Source organism: Barbatula barbatula (genome assembly GCF_947034865.1).
Source record: "Barbatula barbatula genome assembly, chromosome: 7".
NCBI classification, from domain to species: Eukaryota; Metazoa; Chordata; class Actinopteri; order Cypriniformes; family Nemacheilidae; genus Barbatula; species Barbatula barbatula.
In genome coordinates this window covers 14,790,014-14,811,590 of record NC_136770.1, presented here as the reverse complement: position 1 = coordinate 14,811,590, position 21,577 = coordinate 14,790,014, and the positions used below count along the sequence as shown (strand labels likewise).

At 37.4% G+C, this 21,577-nt stretch overlaps 2 protein-coding genes across 4 annotated transcripts; one reads left to right on the top strand and one right to left on the bottom strand.

The window, feature by feature from the left end:
* Positions 1-533: 533 nt before the first annotated feature.
* Positions 534-7,297, bottom strand: cnga3a (cyclic nucleotide gated channel subunit alpha 3a). 3 transcript variants are annotated; one of them, XM_079460997.1, is made up of 9 exons: positions 6,730-7,046; positions 5,223-5,371; positions 4,823-4,939; positions 4,387-4,563; positions 3,916-3,975; positions 3,453-3,614; positions 3,171-3,272; positions 2,984-3,090; positions 540-2,901 (listed from the first exon to the last, which is right to left on the bottom strand). In XM_079460997.1, exons 2-9 carry the CDS (start codon positions 5,321-5,323, stop codon positions 1,496-1,498), a joined length of 2,232 nt encoding a protein of 743 aa, XP_079317123.1. In that variant the 5' UTR covers positions 5,324-5,371; positions 6,730-7,046; the 3' UTR covers positions 540-1,495. The 3 variants fall into 3 exon arrangements, with proteins under 3 accessions (XP_079317124.1, XP_079317123.1, XP_079317125.1); XM_079460998.1 differs by lacking the exon at positions 4,387-4,563 and having other exon boundaries at positions 534-2,901; positions 6,730-7,297; XM_079460999.1 differs by lacking the exons at positions 3,453-3,614; positions 3,916-3,975 and having other exon boundaries at positions 6,730-7,040.
* A 6,126-nt stretch (positions 7,298-13,423) lies between these two features.
* stk35l (serine/threonine kinase 35, like) lies at positions 13,424-21,253 on the top strand. Its single transcript, XM_079460827.1, has 3 exons — positions 13,424-14,145; positions 16,039-16,786; positions 18,743-21,253. The coding sequence occupies exons 1-2, from the start codon at positions 13,683-13,685 to the stop codon at positions 16,761-16,763; spliced, it is 1,188 nt and encodes a 395-aa protein (XP_079316953.1). The 5' UTR covers positions 13,424-13,682; the 3' UTR covers positions 16,764-16,786; positions 18,743-21,253.
* Positions 21,254-21,577: the final 324 nt, after the last annotated feature.

Here is a 21,577-nt window from a genome sequence, read left to right as displayed (position 1 = left end):
TCAAATGATGAAAAGTTTCGTTTCTCCAGATTCTCAAGCTATATTGAGCGTCCTCAGAACTACTATTATTTTTAAAACCACCTAAATCTTCAGTGTTGCATTTAGTAGAATAAAACACTTTATAAAGCACCAAAATTCCAATTATGAATTCCATATATTCGATATTAACACGTTTTCACATAGAAGAATTTCCTGTTTTCATAAATACATGCTGCAAGTTTCATATGATAAAATATCCTGCTCATCAATGAGACATTTTTTTATGTAGTCATTCTCTTGAACAATCCTAATGCACAATCTCTGGATATGTGACATCACATCATTTTCATATGACCTACCTACAGCAAAAGTAACAACGCTTACATCAACACTACTTTTACATCATTGGCTCAGCCCACTGGCGTTCAGTCTGAGCAGCAAGTGGATCGGAAGGAAGACTTCTTTACAAGCTTGTAATACGAGTAAGATTGCAATGTCACACAAACGTTGTGGTCTTCCTGACTGGAAAACAAGAATCCAAAGGATCCCCATGTCACAGAGAAATGGATTGTTTATTTTTAATCGACTTGCATGTTAATTGTTATGGGACAAGCTAGAATCCTGCAAACTGTAACGCATTTCATTTAAATTCTATTGGTAACTTTATTACAAAGTTTTTATTACATTGCAAAAAAAACAGCATCTGGTCAAAGACACTGGTTACACACACATTTGGTCCAAGTAATCCATTTAAGATACATATATTTTTATTACGGTTTCTAATAAATTAACTTTATATGTTGGCACAATTATATATTGTCTGCAAAAGTAATTTTAAACATTAAAACACAAAAGATTAAGATTTAATCATGAATCTCAGTAACAGAAATCATTGTAAAGTGACCTTAGTGTAAAAATGAATTTAGTTTTTGGGGGGGAAAATAATAATTATTGTTATTAAAAAAAATTAATGTCATGACCCCTTTAGATCTAAATTTGGATCCCTTGGGAAACACACCCCACAAAGCCCCAACAATTATTTTTAAATTCTACATTGTTTAAATTGTGTCATTCAAAAGCATTTTCATATACATCAGAACTATTTAACAAACATGGCACATTTGTTGGAATGTTTATTACAGAAGCATAAAATGTGGATGGCATGTGAACAAGAATTATCAAATTGTGTTCACTCTTTTTCAACCTTCCATCTAAAGTTTAGACTTAGTCATGTGTCAATAAAGAACACATTCTTCCTTCATGCACTGAATGATACTTTCTTTTTATGATAAAGAAGCATGAAAGATCCTGCATTGTATGTTAATAATTATCATCTGGGCTCTTCAACCTATCATATTGAATAATATACGGCATTCAAATTATGTTTTAACACATGTGGATATTAGTACGAAGTCATATGTAAAATGGATAAGTAAAAACTTTTTCAAAGTTGTGTGTTAAAAGAAATATGTACATGGACCCTAAAACCCCATTTACCCCAATGTCTGTTCTTGAACTATTTTGCCTTCTTGTCATCATCTTTCTTGTCCTCAACCACCTCAGACAGATCCTCAACTCGTAGTGTTTTAACTTTACTCTCCATGTTGGTGATCCTCTGCTTGATCTTGCTCTGGTAAGACGTGTACTCTGCCATCAGCTTGGCAAATTTGGAGGCCATGATATCAAGGCTTCCCTCTAGACGGTGAATCTTCTCTTCCAGATCTTTGGGATCAGCACCTGCGCTTGCCACAGCCTCATCGAGAAGGTTGTCCTTCCTCAGGATGGCCTTTCCTTTCTCCTCCAGGGCTTTTTTGGCATCAGGGTACTCGGTCAGCGCTTCCATCAGGTCGTCTTTCGAAAGGGCGAAAAGATCTGAATAGCCAACACTACGAATGTTTGCCGTTCTCCTGTTTCCGGCCTTACTGCCCTTAATTCCAAGAATGCTGATTTCTCCAAAGTACGCACCGTCGCTGAGCACCACAAATTGCGTGACGCCGTCATCAGCCACTACGGCAAGCTTCCCTTCCTTGATGATGTACATTTCTCGTCCGATGTCGCCCTTTTTACATATGTAATCTCCAGGACTGAAAACCTGTGGCTGCAATTTAAGCACCAACTCAATGAGCAGTCCGGCTTCGCAATCCTGGAAGATCCGAACTTTCTTCAACGTGTCCAGATGGACGTTGATGGCAATCTCCGCTTTGAGCTTATCCGGAAGGTTCTTCAAGACTTCCTTCTCATCGCACGTTTTCTTCTCCGTCCAGAGGTAGTCAAACCATTTAATGACCCGAGCCTCCAGATCTTTGCTGACTTTACGGAACTGCATGTATTGCTTGATGGAATCGATCTTGGCCTGGAACTCAGCACGAGAAGCGTTCATGTTGGAGATCATTGCACCTACGTTACCGACGATGGTAGCAAAAATCAACACTCCGATGAGAAAGTCGGCAACTACGAACAAATATTCAAAGTCTTTAACTGGTGGAGGAGTTTCTCCAATGGTGGTAAGAGTGAGAGTGGACCAATACAGACAGTAGATGTATTTTCTGGCTAAGCGTCCATATTCAGGGTGGCTTATGTTTGGATATACCCATGTGTCTGTCCCGAAGCCGATAGTTTTGGAAATGGCAAAGAAAATGCAAGCGTTCCAGTGAATAATGATGAGGATGTAGAGCACGAGGTTGCTGATACGGAAAATGTTCGGATAGTTTGTTCTGGTTTCCGTGCGGTCGAAGAACTCAAATAGACGTGCCATTTTGAAGAGACGGTTGAAGCGAAGTTCAGGATTGTTGAATCCCACTTTCAACATTATTAAATCCGTGGGGATCATTGAAATCATGTCGTATTTGAACTGTGGGATTGTTTTGTAATTGTCTCGCAGCTTCTTGCCATCTTTAACAAGAAGGCCCTGCTCCAAGAAACCTAAAACGAAAGTAGTTGTATTAGCATGACAGAAGGTTACCATTACTGTCACATTCATTTCAAGTGGTAAAAATGACCATACCTGTTCTTGATCTGACAAACGTGTCCATGTAGTAGATCACATCTGAGCTGTAGTCCAGGATGATCCAAAGAATCGTATAGGAGTTCTGAAGCTCATTGAAACAAGCCCTACAGAAATATAAACAATGCAGCTTTTTACCATATCTATGCACACAAACCTATTGATTGCAGAAGCTATGTAAACAAACCTTGTAACAAGCATAATGAGGTTGTAAAAAACTGGCGCGGCTATGATTGAGAGCCATCTGTAATATTTGTCTGAGGATGGATCCATGATCCAAACTTCTTTCCTAAAAAACACATACAATTATTTTCTCGCCTCTTTCAAAAAGAAACACATATATTAAATGACTGCATTTGTCTTCACATATTGTCTTCTAGATCATTCAGAAATAATAAAAGTTTTGATCTGATAAGTGTTACTAAAATTACAATTGCTACTGTTAAAACGTCATTTGTTTTATACTCACGGTGGGGGAGGAGCATCTTTCTTTTTATCATCTTTCTTTTCGTCTTTTTTCTCCTCCTTTTTCTCCTCTTTTTTCTCATCTTTATTCTCCTCTTTTTTCTCTTCCTTTTTCTCCTCCTTGTCTCCATCTTTTTTTATTTCCTCCTTTTTCTCTTCCTTTTTACTAAAGGTAATGTTCTTGATTGTTTTATATTTTTAAATGTATGTTTTAATACATTTTTAACAGCTAGTCTGGTTTCTATCAGGGTACTACTACTGGTCACTACTTTAAAACTCATCGTGCAGTAACATGTTTACCTGCAGATGGCAGCATTAACCTTATTGATAATGTCAAACAAACATCGTCTGATATTATAATCTTATAATATCTTTAAAAAAATTTGCTTAGGTTGGCTCTAAAACGTTCTGTTTTAGGGGTTTAGGGGTTACTATCTGTTGGGAAGATAACACTTGATTTTACTTACTCATCAGTATTGTTGCAGTTGTTCATGTTGTAAGCTGCCAAAGGCCAGTGTTTGGCTTTTCTTAAGAAGCAAATAACATTCACTTTAATGTTACTATTATATAATGCAGATGATTCTAGGACTATTGATGTACAATAGTTCTAGGACTATTGGACTATTGATTGATACTGTCACTACTGTTCTTTTATTTGATCTGTTGATATGGACTCTTTCTATATTAAAATCTATCTATTTATCTATAGGGAACATATATTTGTATTGGTTTCTACACTACACTACTAGGGGTTGCTATGTTGCCTAACCTAAAGGAGGACTACAGGTTTACCTACATACTGTACTGTTTTCCGATTTAATGTTCTGGCCGAACCTACTGCTTTGTATGAATCTTTTGTTGTTTGATATTGCAGGGCCTTTGCACTATGGCAGAACGCCTGCTGAAGGATTTGTGCTGAAATCTTTTTCTTTACTTACTTCCTCTTATGAGGCCTGTCAGGAAGACCTAGAGAGGAATGGGCATAACTTCCTCGGTTAGATAATTCTTTGAGGTCTGGTCCCCGGAAACGCTCCAAGAAGGAGTCAGGACGCTCAACCTCTCGGTGAAGTCTGTGAGATGCCCAGTTCCGCAGCATAACCAGGAAATGAGTGAGTCTGGAAAATCGTTGGGTATCAAGTAATACGCATACAAGCTCTTTGTGCAGTATGTAGCTTTGTGATCCAACCAAATCAAACGCATACTTAATATATTCATCCTTAAGTTCTTCCATAAAGCTTGTTTGAAACATCATGTTAATGTGTGATACATGTCTGCACTGGTCCGAACTGGACTGCTAAGCATGCATTTGGTTTAGGTTAGTTAAAGTAGGGGTCCATGGGCTCAACAATACACAAGGGATCACTAAAATGTTACCTTGCCATAGCCCCTGCACCTGTGAAAGAACTTCTCCTGGATTCCTGAAGCTGGCTTGTACCAGTAGAAACAATTCCCTGCATGTCAGAGGAGGTGTCCTCACAGAGGGAATGTGCCCTAACAAACATCAGGATTTTATTGGTTAATTTATAGTCACAATCTATTGACATGTTCAAGACTTTCGATGCAGATTAGATAAGTGAGAGTGATGTTTAATGTGGTTAAAAGGTCATATCATTGTCCTTTATCTTTCATTATTAAACATAGATCACTGATAGTCTTGAGTACTTTATAAGGCATTGACGTAAGTCATAATGTGCTCCCATTGGATAGAATCCAACCAAAGAAAATTGATATGATATGACCTCGATGTTGGTGTTTATAGTCTTGTTGCTCTAACCTGCTTGCTCCATTTTCAGTCAAGTTCAGTTCATCATCAGAAGCTCGAACCGAGAGCCGGTGCCGGGTTGGGTAGGAGTGCTCTGTACAAATCTTTGCCATTCTCTCTTGTCTTTAAGCCTATTCATCCAGTGCTTGATAGAGCAACAACTGTGACAAAATACAGGAATATTCTCTATGAATCGTTTCCTCAATGCAGTGTTTAATAGGTTACCATAAATGAAAATATTGCAGATAGCATTGTGTCTGATCCTTACAAAATACACTACTCCTTGCTCTTGCCTATTTACAAAGAGATTAATTTAGAAGAGCACTGAACAGTTTGAATGATTTTATCATCCCGACTGGTCTAATGTAAAGTGTGATGGTGTATGTTGTATTTAAACCTGAATATGTTGCATTTATCCTGTTGACTTGTTTGAACCAATTTCACATCAACATCATTGCCATTAAACACTGCGCCTAAAAATAAATCATACCCATGGGAAGATCACTACATATGTACTTGTAAGTCAAGCTGTATAGAAATCTTGGCGAGTAGTAACTGCTGATAGAATAAATTAATAATTATTATTTTTGATACTGTAAATCAGGGGTCTCCAACCTTTTTGTAAGCGAGGGCTACCAAAATATGTATAATCCTCTAGAGGGCTACTTGTTGATAACATACTTTCAAACTTTAAACATGTGATGCCTTATTTTTACGCTCACAGAACGAAATTCAGTTTTCTTTCAGATATTTTTGCACTTGAATATATTAAAGCTTATAACACTTGCTAATAATACACTTTCATGACGATGTAGCACTTCGCTGATCGGTATAGTCACAGATTTGTCAACTGCATTAATAGTGAGCCCTGTGTTTAGAGGGCAATCCCTTGAAAATCTGTCACTTCAAAGGGGCAAACAAATTGCTTTGACCATGTTTGGGATATGTTTGGTCATACTTAACACTACAACTCTTAGGAAAAATGAACCTTGTTTTTATTATAGTAAAAGTAGTTACCATGGTTTGGTTTTGTTTACCATTGTGTAACCACAGTTTTACTAGATGGTTAAACTATAATTTATGTGATGAGACCATAGAAAATCTGTGTTTTTTCTTCAAATATATATTTCCAGAAATACATAATAAACAAATGAATTTACTAAATCTGATGTTGAGGACACTTTTTTTTGTTACTGCAATAATGAAAGATGGGCATCTGTTTTCAGTGAATCCTTGGCCAATCGCTCTCTAAAGTGAAAATATAAGCTGGTTTATTATGTCACTAAACGGTTTAGTTGGAAAGCTAAGCACTGCTGCACTTGCACCAGAAACGCTCGATCGAGAGACTGAATCCTGTGAAATCATTTGCATGCAGTAATTTACAAGGTGTAATTTTCATTTTGTAAAAAATATATATTGAATTGACTAGAAATACAAGTGCAAACGGAAACCAAAAATGGCTTTATATAACACTTTTATACAAATTTTAACAAAATGAAATTATTTTTGTGAAACTTACCTTTGGAGCAACAAAAATGAGAAGTTGAACTGATTTAATGCAGCAGATTGTTATTTCAGCCAAATATCCCGTTCATTCAAGTTGCTATTTGATCGACGCAGTTGGTGATTCTACTCAATGTTATGTCGCAAATTCCCATCTTTAAGGAAAAAACTCGAGTTTTCATTTTTGGTCCTTAATTTCTTCCCACTTTTTAATGTGTTTTTATCTCCATTTGATTGACCATAGAAGTATAAATGTCCTGATTTAATGTATTTCCAAGGATGCGTAGAGGAGTCTTCAGCACCTCCGATGACGGACAGCTCCGTGCTAGAACTGTAGAGGTGGGCGGGGCTTAATGCTCGTCTTCTCATTAATATTCATTAAAGATGCTCAGTTCTTTGCCTTGTGCTTTTGACAGTTTGAAACATCGTATACGAGAAAATATTTGTATTTTGCATTTAATTACATATTTTTGCTGTGTGGAATAGTTCAGGCAGTGTTTTTGTCTTGAGAAACCAGCACTACAATACAAACCAGATTGAAGGAAAGCTGATGGCACCATACAGATATCACCAGCTCTGACATCAACACGGCATCCTAAAGAGACCTGAGAAATCCCTAAGGCAATCTGCGGAGTAGCACCGTTAATCCCAGATTAGGCCTGAGCACCTATCTGAGCCACCTAATACTCTTTCTTGGCCTCAGCCCTTAAAATACTGTGGGTGTACCAGTTAAACTAGGCTGACCTCACGTAGCAGATGCTCAGATCAAGGCTGTGCATATTTTTTAATCTGGGCTGTTACCAAATAAAACCGTGCACAAAATCAGCATTACATTTCAGTTCTGATCTTAAATGGAGCTCTGTGTCTGTAGTACCTTATGTGCAACAGGAAGCTTCTGTGGGTGTCAAACATTCTTTATAGAACCATAAAGCCTGACAAAGAACCCTTTACATTTAGTTTTTTGGGAGAGCGAGACTTTGTCTGTACACACACTTTAATAAACCATCTATTAGCCATTTGTTCTACATACAACAAAACAATCAAAGATACATGAAAAGGGGTAGAAGAGAAAGAAAATACAGAACCATTTACACACAATTTGAATTCATAGAGAGAGAGAGAGAGAGAGAGAGAGAGAGAGAGAGAGAGAGAGAGAGAGATTTACCATGCCCTCTGTTAAGGGGTGCATTTGATGGGCAGGAGCAGATCAACTTTTCACAGTTTCCACAATTAGCCGGCCATCTTTTCTGGTGATGCTTAAAGTAGACTCATCAGACCAGTGTACTGTTTGGGTGTAACTTTTCTGCTACCGCAGCCAAATATCGTAATAAGCTTTCCGTTTTCACTCACATTAAAACAATAATTTTATAAACCTATATCCAATTGATTTTTATTTTAATTTTAGATTAATTTAAAACAACTGTGGACCATGCATAACCACATATTTATACGGTCATTATCCTAAACAGAGACCATTTCAGCGGTAACAACATGAACAAATATTGCGTGGCCCAAACTTAACTTTTGGTAGAATATGTAATTGTGAAGCAGTTTTAAAGGAATGTATTACAATTAATATACATAGATAATATATAATATACATAAAATAAATAGAATATAATAAATAGAAAATAAAAAGTAATATAATATAACCAAATACAGATCGGAAGTTAACACCCTGGGCTGGCACGTGTCCGATGAAACCATCTATAGGACATAGGACACCAATTGAAGATGATGCGGACACTCTCACACAATCTAACACTGTTTGTTTGGAATCATGTCCAGAAACATTTGGATCAATTAAAAGCCTCTTAGCACAGGCAGCCAGAAGGTAAAGGTAGTCAGTATACAGTATCTAAACACTTAGCTCCCGCCTTCCAGCTCATTCTAGTGTCAAGAATGAAAACTTCACAAGTGTTTTGATCCTTGCTTTTCACTATTTCACAATTTTTGAAAACTGTTATTTAGAGTCTGCAATTTTTGATCTGAAACTACAACTGAACCTTAAATTTACATTAAGAATATTGCATCTGCCTTTTAAATGCACATCGTAGACCCTGTTCATCACCTACCTCAATGCTGCTGCTCCTTTGAAGAGCACAACTTTGACCCAAATCATTAAATGTTATAACATCATTTTGCTCTACATCGTTACATGTCATCTATCAGCCTGCTCTCAAATTCTTCTCAACCAGCCTCCAAGAAAGACTACAACCCAATCTAGGCCAATTTTCCATCATTTTCCATAATTTATGTACTTCTTGTTCATATTTGAAATTGAATATTGGCTTAACCAGGCAAATATGTTTATGTGATACACAAATAGACATGGTATGGAATTTGTTTTCTATGACACATGAAAAATGTATTAATTAATTTATTATTAATTATATAAAAACGTGTTAATTATATGAAAATGTAACTTATGTTGGTGATTTTATATGTTATGTCTTTCTTTAAATTTACATATTTTGTTTTCGAATTATGTAATAGTTTACATTGCAGAGCTATGTCTGATACAAATTGTAAATGTGTTTCACATGTTAACATGTAAAGGCTCCCCCCTTCAATAATCAGAACAGCATTATCAGGGTGAAGAGGTTGTCATGACAACTATAAGGATGTACACTCACCTGCCTTAGCCTTCACAGCAACAAAACTGAACCCATCACATTCATTTCAGCAGAATGGAAGAATACAGTCAAGGCTATGAAGACGTTGGGTTTCACAATATTGAGAATGAATGTTTAGATTATAATGAGAAAGCAGAAGATAGATCTGAGCATCAATAAACTGCAACATCTAAGGTGAACATTTTTTTCCATGAGAATCTTTATCTATTTATTTGCGTCCTGTTGAGAAAAAAGTTTGAAGAAAGTTTTGCTCTTTTTGTTTTCACTCAGTACATACACTAACACAATAATATATTATAAGACAGAGGATTAACAAATGATAAAGAGGTCATATAAACTTGAGTAGATCTCCACATTCTGACTTTGAACCTTCATGATTAGAAACCATCATGTGATAATTCCTCACAAAGAAGGTTCTTTAAAAGGGCTTCTAGAGACACAACTTTCCTTTTTGGACACCCATTAAAATGCCTTGTTTACACTTTTTGACACCACTCTGCGTCCCCTACACCTTCTGTAATAGTTTAAATAAAAAATGATGGAGAGATTTCTGTAATGACACAAATCACTTGGTGTTTCAAATTCAAGAAGATAGTCATTGCGGTAAAGTGATGTAGGTGTGGGTGTATAACCGTAATTTTGGCAATCACCGTTGGGAGATTGTCTCTTCTTGTGTCCTGATTACCCCTGGAGTGATTGGGTTTTTTGAAGAATCTCTCAGAGGACGACTGAAGTGGTACACAGAGGAGTCGGTCAGATCCTACACAGCCCCCTCATTCCCTTATGACTGTGAGTTTTTTACATCCTGAACCTTAAAAACAAATGCTGAAATGAGTGGGACAGAATGAAATATATTATTAAGATGTTAACTATACAATCGAGAAAACAGTCAACTAAACATAAGTGAAAAAAAGAAGCCCTTTGTAAATCAGTGTAGTATGTCCCATCTGTTAGAGTGGGCATCTCCTGATAACTACACCATCTGTACCCCATGTACTGTATCCACTGAGTCCAAACAATAGGTAAGTAGATAAGGGTAAGTACGGCCTTTCGACAACAACAATCATCCAAATTAAATCGAATGAGGTATTCCTGCAGCAGGACTTGGCCATAGATATATATTTAGAAAACACTTATGTTTGTTGTTTTATTAGATTTTACTCAAAAGATTAGTGTTCAAAAAAGATATACAGCTGGCCTTTATAATTGTGAGGTTGCCATGGCAGCCACACAAAAGCATAGAGCGCTGTGTCCCACTGCCTACTTCAGAGCGCATACACCAGCCTATTGTACCACACACTCATTTTCTATGCTACTTGTTCTTTGCGATCTCTGTCTTCACGCCGGCACTACAGATAATAGATGTTTCTACTGGCCCTGCATAATAACGACTCATACATTAATGTGTTACAAAATACCCCATAAATATGCTAACCAACTAGTTGTGGTCTGTTTTTTCTTAGTCGAACACTTTGCAAAAATTACATTTATATTAAAGGACAACCTTCTAAGAGGTTCAGCCACGGTACGGAAAAGTCTGCAACTTTATTCTACCAACATTTAAGTCTGCTCTGGTCTCCTCCTCTGTGTAGTTCTGCATCACCAAACAGCAATCTTTGATTCGGTGAAGATCAGTCCAGCAGGCTCCAACCAAAGGTTACAGGCGAAGTAGCATAACATGGTTAATTTGAGATTTAAGGTGTAGGTGAAGGGATGGGCTTTGTATGGTTGTGTGGCTCTGCAGATGGACATTATCTTTTAAATGGCATTTCTAAATAAACAACTATAAGCTGCCCCCTATAGGATACTCCACAAAATAAAAAATTGTAAAGATATTTTCGTGTGAAATGTAAAACCTTACTACAATATTATGATACATTTACATTTTTTATTATAGTTAACGTATTAAATTGTATCATATAATTATATAAAATATGTATTGTGGTTATTTTAAAAATGTATACACTAAAATATAATAGTAAACATGACAGCTGTAGTCCACGCAATTTGAATATCAAATGTATAATTTAGTGGAAATATAAATGTTAGATGCGAATAAAATATTTTAATAAAGAGCAAATGTCAATTGCTTAAAATTGTTCATCACTGTTTGCCACTACTAAAGTATTAAAGCCATACCGTTAGGTGGAGCAAGAGATTGGTAATATGACTGTGCTTCACTCAAAAATGAAAATTCTGTCATCATTTATTCACCTTCGAGTTGTTCCAAATGTGTATACATTTCTTTGTTCTGAAGTCAATGGGGTTTGAGATCTGTTATAAGAGATAGTTATAAGCATTATTCCAAATATATTTCTCTATGTTCCTCCGATCACAGAGATGTATACACATTTGGAACAACTCGAAGGTGAATAAATGATGACAACAGTTTATTTTTTGATTGAAGTATCCTTTTAACGGGACTGACGAGGAAACTCTTCAACCAGTCTTCGAAACTGTATATTTCAAGCAAGCTAGAAGAACCACCATACTAATGCAACTTTTAAGATGTTAACTTTTTTAATTCAAGCCAGCCGCCACTTCGAAAACGACAGTCAAACTCGCCCACACGCTGTCTTTTATTCGCGCATATACTGCGCTGTACGGTAAACGCGTCTTTTTGGATTTCAGAACAAAAGCGACAAGCGCTCTGGGCATACTGTTTAACAGTCAGTAAATATTATATATGGTTTAAATTTATTAACTAACATCTTTGGATGACTGTACTTTAATAATACCACATTGAAAAGTCTTGACACTCTATAAGTGACACAGTGAGGTGATGTAGCCTACTGTCATTTAAAAGTGGAATGAGTCTATGCCAACAGATAGATTTCTCTTAATAGTCATCTGAATTATAGAAATAATAATACTTATAGGCATCTTTGGATGACTGTACTTTAATGATTTCACATTGAAAAGTCTTGATACTGTACAGGTGACACACAGAGGTGATATACTGTCATTCAAAAGTGGAATGAGTCTGTGCAAACAGATAGTTTTCTCTTAATAGTCATCTGAAATTAAAGAATTCGTAGTCCTTGTTTAATCCCTTTTTCTGTGATCTTTCATTAGGGAAATATGCCCTAGCAACCATCTGGAAAACCTCAGTTTCTGCCTTTAAAACAACAAGAAAGTTAATCAATTTAAACCATATATAATATTTACTGACTGTTAAACAGTATGCCCAGAGCGCTTGTCGATTTTGTTCTGAAATCCAAAAAGACGCGTTTACCGTAAAGCGCAGTATATGCGCGAATAAAAGACAGCGTGTGGGGGCGAGTTTGACTGTCGTTTTCGAAGTGGCGGCTGGCTTGACCGCAGTAAGCTACTGCTAACGTTGGCTGCGATTTTAGACATTCGTGTGCCTGAATGCGAATGATGACATTTTATTTCCACCTTTAATCTTGTTTTTTAGCGTTACAATGAAATAGTACATATAGCAAACGGCGGATAAATTATTTAAGTAAAATATAAAAACACGTGAAAATATTTATAACTTAATTAATGTATGATGCGCACACTGGCATAACCCGGCGACTTCCACCTTCAGCGTGTAAGAAAACGTGCGTGATGTGAGCTGCGTGGAGCACATGCACACTCATGCTGGAAACTCAGACGAAACCAATTGAGACCACAACATGGGTGACACGTGTGTTGTTCTTTGTGACATGGTCTGATCCTTTCTGATCCACATTCGTGTCAAGGAGTTGTCCATTATGGTGGTGGAAAAATTGAAGTATATTTGTGCAGACCCCAAAGCGTCAGTGCATTCAAGCAACGCAAACGTAAACAACACGGAAGTACTTCCTGTTTTAAATGTTGTATGTTGCCTTCGATTTACCTGTCCTAATAAAACACCCGACTTTAACGTTAATAACGCAATGCCTTATTGAGGCAACTAATATTGTTGTATGTCCAAATCCCTAACGTTAAACATACGGTAGATCAATAAAATAAACTACGCAATAATAAACATAAACGTTTTGGCTTGCCACGCCATTTTATTTATTTATTGTCATTTTAATAGACCGACTTCCCAAATTTCATACGTAGGAGGCGTTTACGTTCTTCATGCCCTCATAGGTCAGAATCCCCCCTGCACATGGAAGTGGGACGTTCCGTTCAAGTACTCAGTTCATTCAAGGTTTGTTCGGCACAGACTAGAAGCTTCGCGGTGATTGAATCACTGTGCGCTAATATATGGAAACTAATAAAGATGCCCGCTAATATTTGAGAATAGGCTTCAACTTCCTTATACTGTAACCCGTGACGCAGAAAGATGAACGCGGAAGATATTACCAATTGCCCGCACAAAACGTGAGGAGACGCGATGGACAGAGAGCGGCACCGGACACGGAGCGCTTGCAAGAGAACCGGTGCGCAAAGTGAAAGCCTCAATGTCCTGCGCTCGCTCAGCGTAGCCAACATTGACGATGAGACAATGGTGGACGATTTGGACAATGTAAAACATGGCACTCTTGAACAGCGGTTAATGGCACCGCGGTACAGCTTACTTCGCGAAGTTGGTAGGGGCAGCTATGGCGTCGTCTATGAGGCCATTGCCCGCAAATCTGGAGCGAAAGTGGCGGTAAAGAAGCTGCGCTGCGACGCGCCTGAGAATGTGGAGTTGGCGCTGGCGGAGTTTTGGGCTCTCACCAGTTTGGAGAAACGCCATGAGAATGTGGTGCAACTGGAGGAGTGTGTGCTCCAAAGAAACGGGATGGCCCAGAAAATGAGCCATGGCAATAAGCGATCCAAGCAGTATTTGAGATTGGTGGAGACGTCTTTAAAAGGTAATGTGTAATCCAAGCACTTTCATTTTATGCTTTACCCGTATGAATTGTTTTATGCATGGCTAGGGGGTTTAGGCTGCAAACAAATTATTTTGTTTGAATGAAGTTGTTTTTGTTGTGTGACAGTGCACTCATTTAGCAAGTTAGCTTAGATGTAACTCCCAAAATCCAAACGACCTTCGGTGTTTCATTGCATTCTGGAGAAAATGACAGAACGACCGTTGTTTGTCATTAAATTGTATGCGTCACGTTTCATAGAGGACACTAGACTGTGCCTTCTTATTGCGCATGTCTGTGTGCTACATTAAGATTGTTTACATTTTATATAAGGAAGTGGCCAATGTCGGTCAGATTTGCCATCCCCCACCTTTCTTTTTCGGTTATGAAACTCTTGACGTTGGGGGTGGGAAGGGTCAGAGCCTCTGGACACCATATTTGTGCGACGAAGGTGCAAATCTCGTTTCTACTCTCATTTGACAAAAAGTGAGACTTCTAGCACAGATAAGTGAGGCTGATTCGATGACACAAAACGTGCTTGTTGTGGTGTCTCCTTTCTTTGATTGTTTTCGGATGCAGTTCTTGTAGGTTGTCTCACTGTATGATATGCAAAGTATTGCTAAAGGACAAAGCACTGTATTCATCCTCTTGATATTTAACAGTGAACATGGCAGTTTAAGCAGGAATAGGTGGGATCTTTATCATATGCACTGAAAAATATTATGGAATCATATATAATGACCTAATATGCGTATAGGACCAAGACAAAGCTTTACTTTTAAAGGGCAGACGTTTCCTTTCATTCAAGATAAAAGGGTACTTACTAAAAAGAGGTGTTCAAGTTGTACAGGTTTTCTGTGATTGAGGGTTTAGGTTTAAACCCCTTAAGTGACACTGTGAAGTGAAAATGCATTTGCTTACGTGACAGTAAAAGTCATTCAGATTTGCTATAACTCTTCAATGGAGGAGTGAACCTCTCGACAAATAGGTTTAACCTTTTAAATGAAAAGCACTTTAAAGTGTAGACTAGAATAACAGGTGTTGCGTTTGGTGTCTGTAAAAAAGGGAACTGCTGTAGGGTGTATTTAAATGGTTTCCTACAGGTTGTCTTTACTTTGTGGCCAGTACAATTCGAGAACATCAACAAATGCCAAGTCACTTTAATAAATGATAGTGGGATCTTTCATTCACATTAGAAAATTCTTTCATAATTTACTCACCCTTATGTCATTCAAAGTGTATGACTTGCATTATTGTGCGGAACGCAAAAATAATATATTTTAAAGAACGTTGTTAGCCAAACAACATTGGACACCATTATCGTCTGCAGTGTGGACACCAAACCACCAAGACATTTCTCAAAATATCTTCTTTTGTGTTCCACCCATATGCATGTTTTGAATGACATAAAGGGAGAATAAATGATGACAGAATTAAAATTTGTGTCTGAACTATTCTCTTTACATCCTTCTGTACCGGAGTTATACATAATGTTTCTGACATGTTTTTGCCAATATGAATGCTAGTCCAGTGAACTAAGAAGAAACATAAACTGTTCCAAACTGGTTAAGCAGCAATCCAGCTTCTAATTCTGATGACAAAGCAATTCTTGCCTTAACCAACCCTGAAAATCAATAACCGGCTATTGCTTGTATAAACAATGTGTACTTTTGGGAGATTTTGATGTTCAAGAAAGTTTTTGCATTGAGTGTCATGATTTTCACCTTTTAATGATCAGAAGTCTCCAGTAAAAACTAAAAATGTAAAACAAAAATTGTCAAAATGATTGTAACACTGCAGATCATAATCACTGCCTATACAAAAGCCATCACTACAGAAATGGACGTATCTTTTTTTTGCAACTTTATATCTCTAATGTTTATTGTACACTTTTAGGTGAACGTGTATTGTCGTGTCCAGACGAACCCTGCTACCTGTGGTTTGTTATGGAGTTCTGCGAGGGAGGGGACCTAAATCAATTTATCCTGTCCCGTCGGCCCGATCCACACACCAATTCTAGCTTCATGATGCAGTTGAGCAGTGCTGTGGCGTTCCTGCATGAGAATAACATCGTCCACAGAGACCTTAAACCGGATAACATCCTAATCTCGGAGCGGTCTGGTACACCCGTGTTAAAAGTGGCTGACTTCGGCCTGAGCAAAGTGTGCGCGGGTCTGACCGCAGGGGTACGGGACTCCTTGGAGGGCCGGGACAAAAATAAGAACACTGTTAACATTAACAAATTCTGGCTGTCGTCTGCATGTGGTTCAGACTTCTACATGGCACCGGAGGTCTGGGAAGGACACTACACAGCCAAAGCGGACATTTTCGCTCTCGGGATTATCATCTGGGCCATGATAGAAAGGATCACGTTCATTGATGCAGAGTCGAAGCGGGAGCTGCTCGGGACCTACGTGCGACAGGGTACTGATATTGTGCCTGTTGGAGAGGCGCTGTTGGAGAACCCAAAGATGGTGTTGAGTATTCCTCAGCGCAGGCGCTCTCATATGTCGGATGCTCTTCGGAAACTTTTGCAGGACATGTTGGCTGTAAATCCTCAGGACCGACCGGACGCGTTGGAGCTGCACAGCCGGATGGGGCAGGTCACCTGTGCTGCGTGAACTTTGACCTCACACACATACAGGTGCGCTATTGCCATTGAAAACTATTTTCGCAAACAGAAACGGCTGCTGTTTTTTCAAATTTTTATGAGTTAAAACATTTCCAAAGTGTGACCAGTTTTAATCCAAAATGGTTTTACCTGTTGAGCCACAAGAAACAAATAGTTAATGTTTGATGAGGATATTGATGATTAAATGATCTTTGGAACTCCTAGACCATTTCTCAAGACGTAAGCAACACTGGACCAGAAGCACTTCCAGAAACACAACACAAATGTTAAATCATGATACAACTAGCAGAACATTTAAATGGTTAGACCAGGCATGTCAAAATTAAAAATTGGGCAATTCCAGAGTTATGGATGTGACATCTTCAGTCAAAACTTTGAATATAAATTCTCAGAGAATGTATTTATTACCAATATTTTGAATCAACTGGCTTTATTTTACTAAACCCCTGTTGATAGTCCAGACCTCAGAAAGTCTATCTATGGACAAGAGAAAAATGTATGCATTGTGGATGTGACAAAAAGGGAGCCTTTACATACTTTGTAGGATTTCTGTGAATAAAATGACTCATTTTACCACATAACTTTTTAATGAGAAATCCTGCTCACCTGCTCTTAAGAGCCTCTCTTGTTTTTGTAAGTGCATGCTGGGATAGCTGTTACACAACTGCACCCGTTCACCACTACCCAACACTCCACATACACTCCCTTGGGCTCTTTCTCGCTCTCTTTCCTTTGGCCTTTGCCCTAAGGGACACTTCCCATCCGGCAGACCAGGGGAATGAGAATTTCTCCTAGTCCTAAAGTGGAAACCTGCGTTGACATGCCACACATAACTGACAGTTAACTCTTCAGTTCCTTGCAAAGACCAGAATTCTGTCTAATCTTTCACTTCTTATATAGGGGAAAAATACTTTAAGATCCAAAACGAAGTGATTTTCAAGTTGGACTGGTTTGTCACACAGTGGTTTCTAAGACAATATAGATTATTTTGTATTTGAACAGCTATACTGGTTGCATATTAAGTATTTGTGTAGAAGGCATGTAAGCTTTGTTTTTGAGGGTCTAACGTATGTAACGGGGGGGGTGTTATCAATTAGATGCGGGTGCTGTGTTTCAGGCATTATGAGGACATTATAGCTGTCTGCTACTCTAGTCTTTTGTTCACCATCCCCCTCTCCTAACATTGCTGCGCTCAGACAGGGAAAGAATACCGCAAGGATAATTTGCTCTCAGACTGTATGTGCGGGACGTGAGAGAGAGGGTGGGTTCAATTCCGAAACGGCGCATGTTTGTAGAGTGACTGCAGCGGGGCATTCAGTAGCTATTTCTGAGTCAGCACATTGTTTGAGCTGCAGGATACATGGAGGGGGACGGGCGGGGGGGATGTGCTGTACTGTATGAGAGGCTTAAAGATCAAGCGGTAGTTTTTCCAGTGCTGAGTAATGGAAGATCACATGTAGAAATATTGGGATTTGTGAAATGCTTTTTAAATGCGGGCAAATCCGTTTACTCGATCAGCAAATCTGATGGGATTCTGACCCATTTGAGAGCATTACGCAACACTCCGCCAGCCGACATCACATCATCACTGTGCACGCTTTTAGCAGGAGCCCTCACAATGCTAGAAATGGTGTTTTTCCTTTTTTTCACTATTTTCTCTGTTTATTCTCTGTTCTTTTATTTTAGTTGTGTTTCACTTTTAGCTCGTAATGCAAAGCCAGTGATTCTCAAACTTTTTCACATCACTTTGTAGCCCCCCAAATAAAGACTTGTAATCTTAAACTTCGAATTTTAAAGAAACCAAAAATCATATTCAGTTACACAATGCTGGAAAATCATTTATTTTGGTTCGTGAGTATTTTATGTTCGATTGCATAAATTTGTGATCATTTTCTGAGTAATTATTTAAAGGACAGTTTTGTCAAAATTGATATGTGAAATGTGATCTATTTTCATTTTTTTTTGTAGGCTTTCCCCTGAACAGAACAGAAGGGACCGTGATGCTTGGGAAAACTGTGAACTTTCCATCGCTGGTTAAATGTGAAGAGTAAAAAGTGCTCAACTTCAACACCAATTTTAACACATTTCGCAACAAATAGATTTTTCAACTGACCGTTGATTTTTGTTTTGTTTACAGTAGTGATTTAGGTGGAATCGTAAGTAATGTCACAAAGAGTCGTGTAAAACTATGTTGTGATACAGTGATTACAATCAAACTAAATTTGATTTAGTTTTTTTATTAGTCTTACTAAAACTTCAAACTTCTCTATTTGGAGATTTCCTAGTTGCACATTCTCAACACATCTTTTGTCACAAAAATAGACGTATTTCAGTTATTTAGTAAAGTTACTGCAGAATGCTTTTTTCATAAGAAAATAACATTTTGATTTAATCAGAAGTCATTCACTTCTTTGTAACCTTTTATTAATGTTTGACAAATACTTCAGCTCGGTTTCTAAAACAAAGAATATTGACAGTACACAAACAAGGCACTTGACTACATCTTTGCTATATTTATGCATGCTTATCAAATGGTACAGTCAATGTCTTCTGTGTCAACATGCTCACGGTCTTATACTTAGCTTACTACTTACCATTTAGTTGCCTTTACTTGAGTAAATCTACAAAACTTGAAAATCTTTAGCTACCTTCTGTTATACCCCATAGCTGAAATTGTAACTTTTAAGCCTTGTTTATTAATGGGCTATAAAAATTCCCATGATCTTGAAAGAAGCCCAATATTGAGATTTTTGTTCATGATTGCAGATTGAAGCTGGTGCCTTGAAGTTTAATCCTATAACAGAGATTTAACCTGAGATTTCTTTTTTTAATTTACAGCTTTTACTTTTTAACATGCAGTACATTCTTTAAGGTTTTAATAGTGGAACACTTGTGTGCAGTTGAACGCTTTCAGGACCAGTTTTACATTGTGTGTGATTACTTGCTTAAAAAGATTATGTTGAATTTACAAACCCACTGGCATTCATGAACAAGCAGCGTAAAAATCCCTTCTACACAGACACACCCAATTGTACAGTTTTGTTTAGGAAGTTATGGATTAAGATGTTTTTTTCCACAAGAATGAATTATGGAACCATTTAGAAGTGGGCGTTATTATTTTTGAAAACATTTCCAATATTGAACAGTGTTTTATATTGTTTGATTTAAGTTTAACGATATCTTTTTTTGTTAGATTTTTACTTAATGCTCAAGTTGGTATTGTTCCCTGAAGGATGGGAGCAATTAGCTTTTATTTTTATAATATCCTGACCTAAACTAAATATCACAGAGAATAAATTGGAATGTGTTTGACTGTTTATGGGTTGGTTTTTGCCTGATAGTGCTAGTTCTACCTCAGCACGCTTGTGTTTTAGTAACTAATTCACTAAATTAACTAGCAGTGCTTTTGTATGTGTTGTTTTCAAGAGAGACAATTAGTTCATGTTTTTATTTATTCTATATATTTTGTTTTTGAATAAGTCTAGTTTCAAACTATTTGACTAGTATTTTAAACTTTATTTCCCTGAATCATTGTCTGCTGTGAAAGAAATACTAATTCTAATTTTTTATTCACTCTCAAGTTCAATGTTTTAAGTCAGAACTTTTTGGACTCGACTGCATTGTTCTTCATTTAGGGACAAAATGTGTTGGCGTTTGACAGCGCTATCATTCTGTCAGGAAATGTTTGTTTTACAAATGACTCTGGTTCATTGTCTGTATTTCTTTTAATCCACGTCTGTTATATATTTTCCTGAAAGGCATTTTAAACGATTGTATCTTTTATGAGGATCAAATACAGTGTGGTATTTAAGAACTGCAGAGATTCTCAGTCCTAAAAACTATGTTGGTGAATGTTCTGCCATTTGTTTTAGTTTTTTTGGCTGTTTAAAGGTTTTGGAAAGCTTAAATGGTATTTTTGTCACCACCGTCAAAAGAACCACAGTATTAGACTGCTCTTGCACTGCGTCTCTCTCTCTCTTAAAGTAAACAAAGAATAATACAAGCTCACGCCTTTTACCCATTTCAATGTTTTTCTTTGTATTTCTGGTTGTTTGACAGCAAACGTGTCTATGCAACCTCTTTTTCCCTGACTCTGTGATGCTGCTCTGCTAATCTAGCCTCCTCAGAATATTGTCTTTCCTTGTCTAAGTTTTTGATCATTGGGTCATATTATGACCGCTTTTTGTGGGGCACTTTGTGCATTTAGTTTTATTCAATTTGACAGTTTTTGTAAGACTTTTTTTTGGTAAGCACACTAAAACTGTGGGAAGCTTTGGTGTCACAATCCCTTTTGTTTATTGCTGTTTTTGTTTAATAAACCATGTAAATGTGTAGAATGACTCTGTGTTTTAAAGTTTTTACAGAACACTTCCATAGTGCAAGAATGAAGAAAGGTGCTGTGTGTATGTTATGTCTGTGCCACTAGTGGCTTCAAATGGAATTACAAAAATAAAGATGTTTCCTAAACATCCTTATTACAGCATTAGTTCAGTCAATGATCCCAAGCTGAGACCTTTTTAAAAGTTATATATTGAAAGTCGATTAGTAAGCTTATAAGCACTCAACTTGAAAGGTTTTGTGCAATACTGCATATAGTGTAATATGTATGCTTCCGCCCTATGCCAAAACAGCAACAGGAAAGTTATCACAGTCTGACCACTATGTAAGCAAGTACGCGTAAAGGACATTTTAAACTAATCAGGTCAGACAAGATAAATCCCCTCTTAAAACAAAGTGACCACCCCTGTAGACTACCGTTATCCATTCTATCAGCCAGTCATGTGTAAGGGAACATTTTGTTCT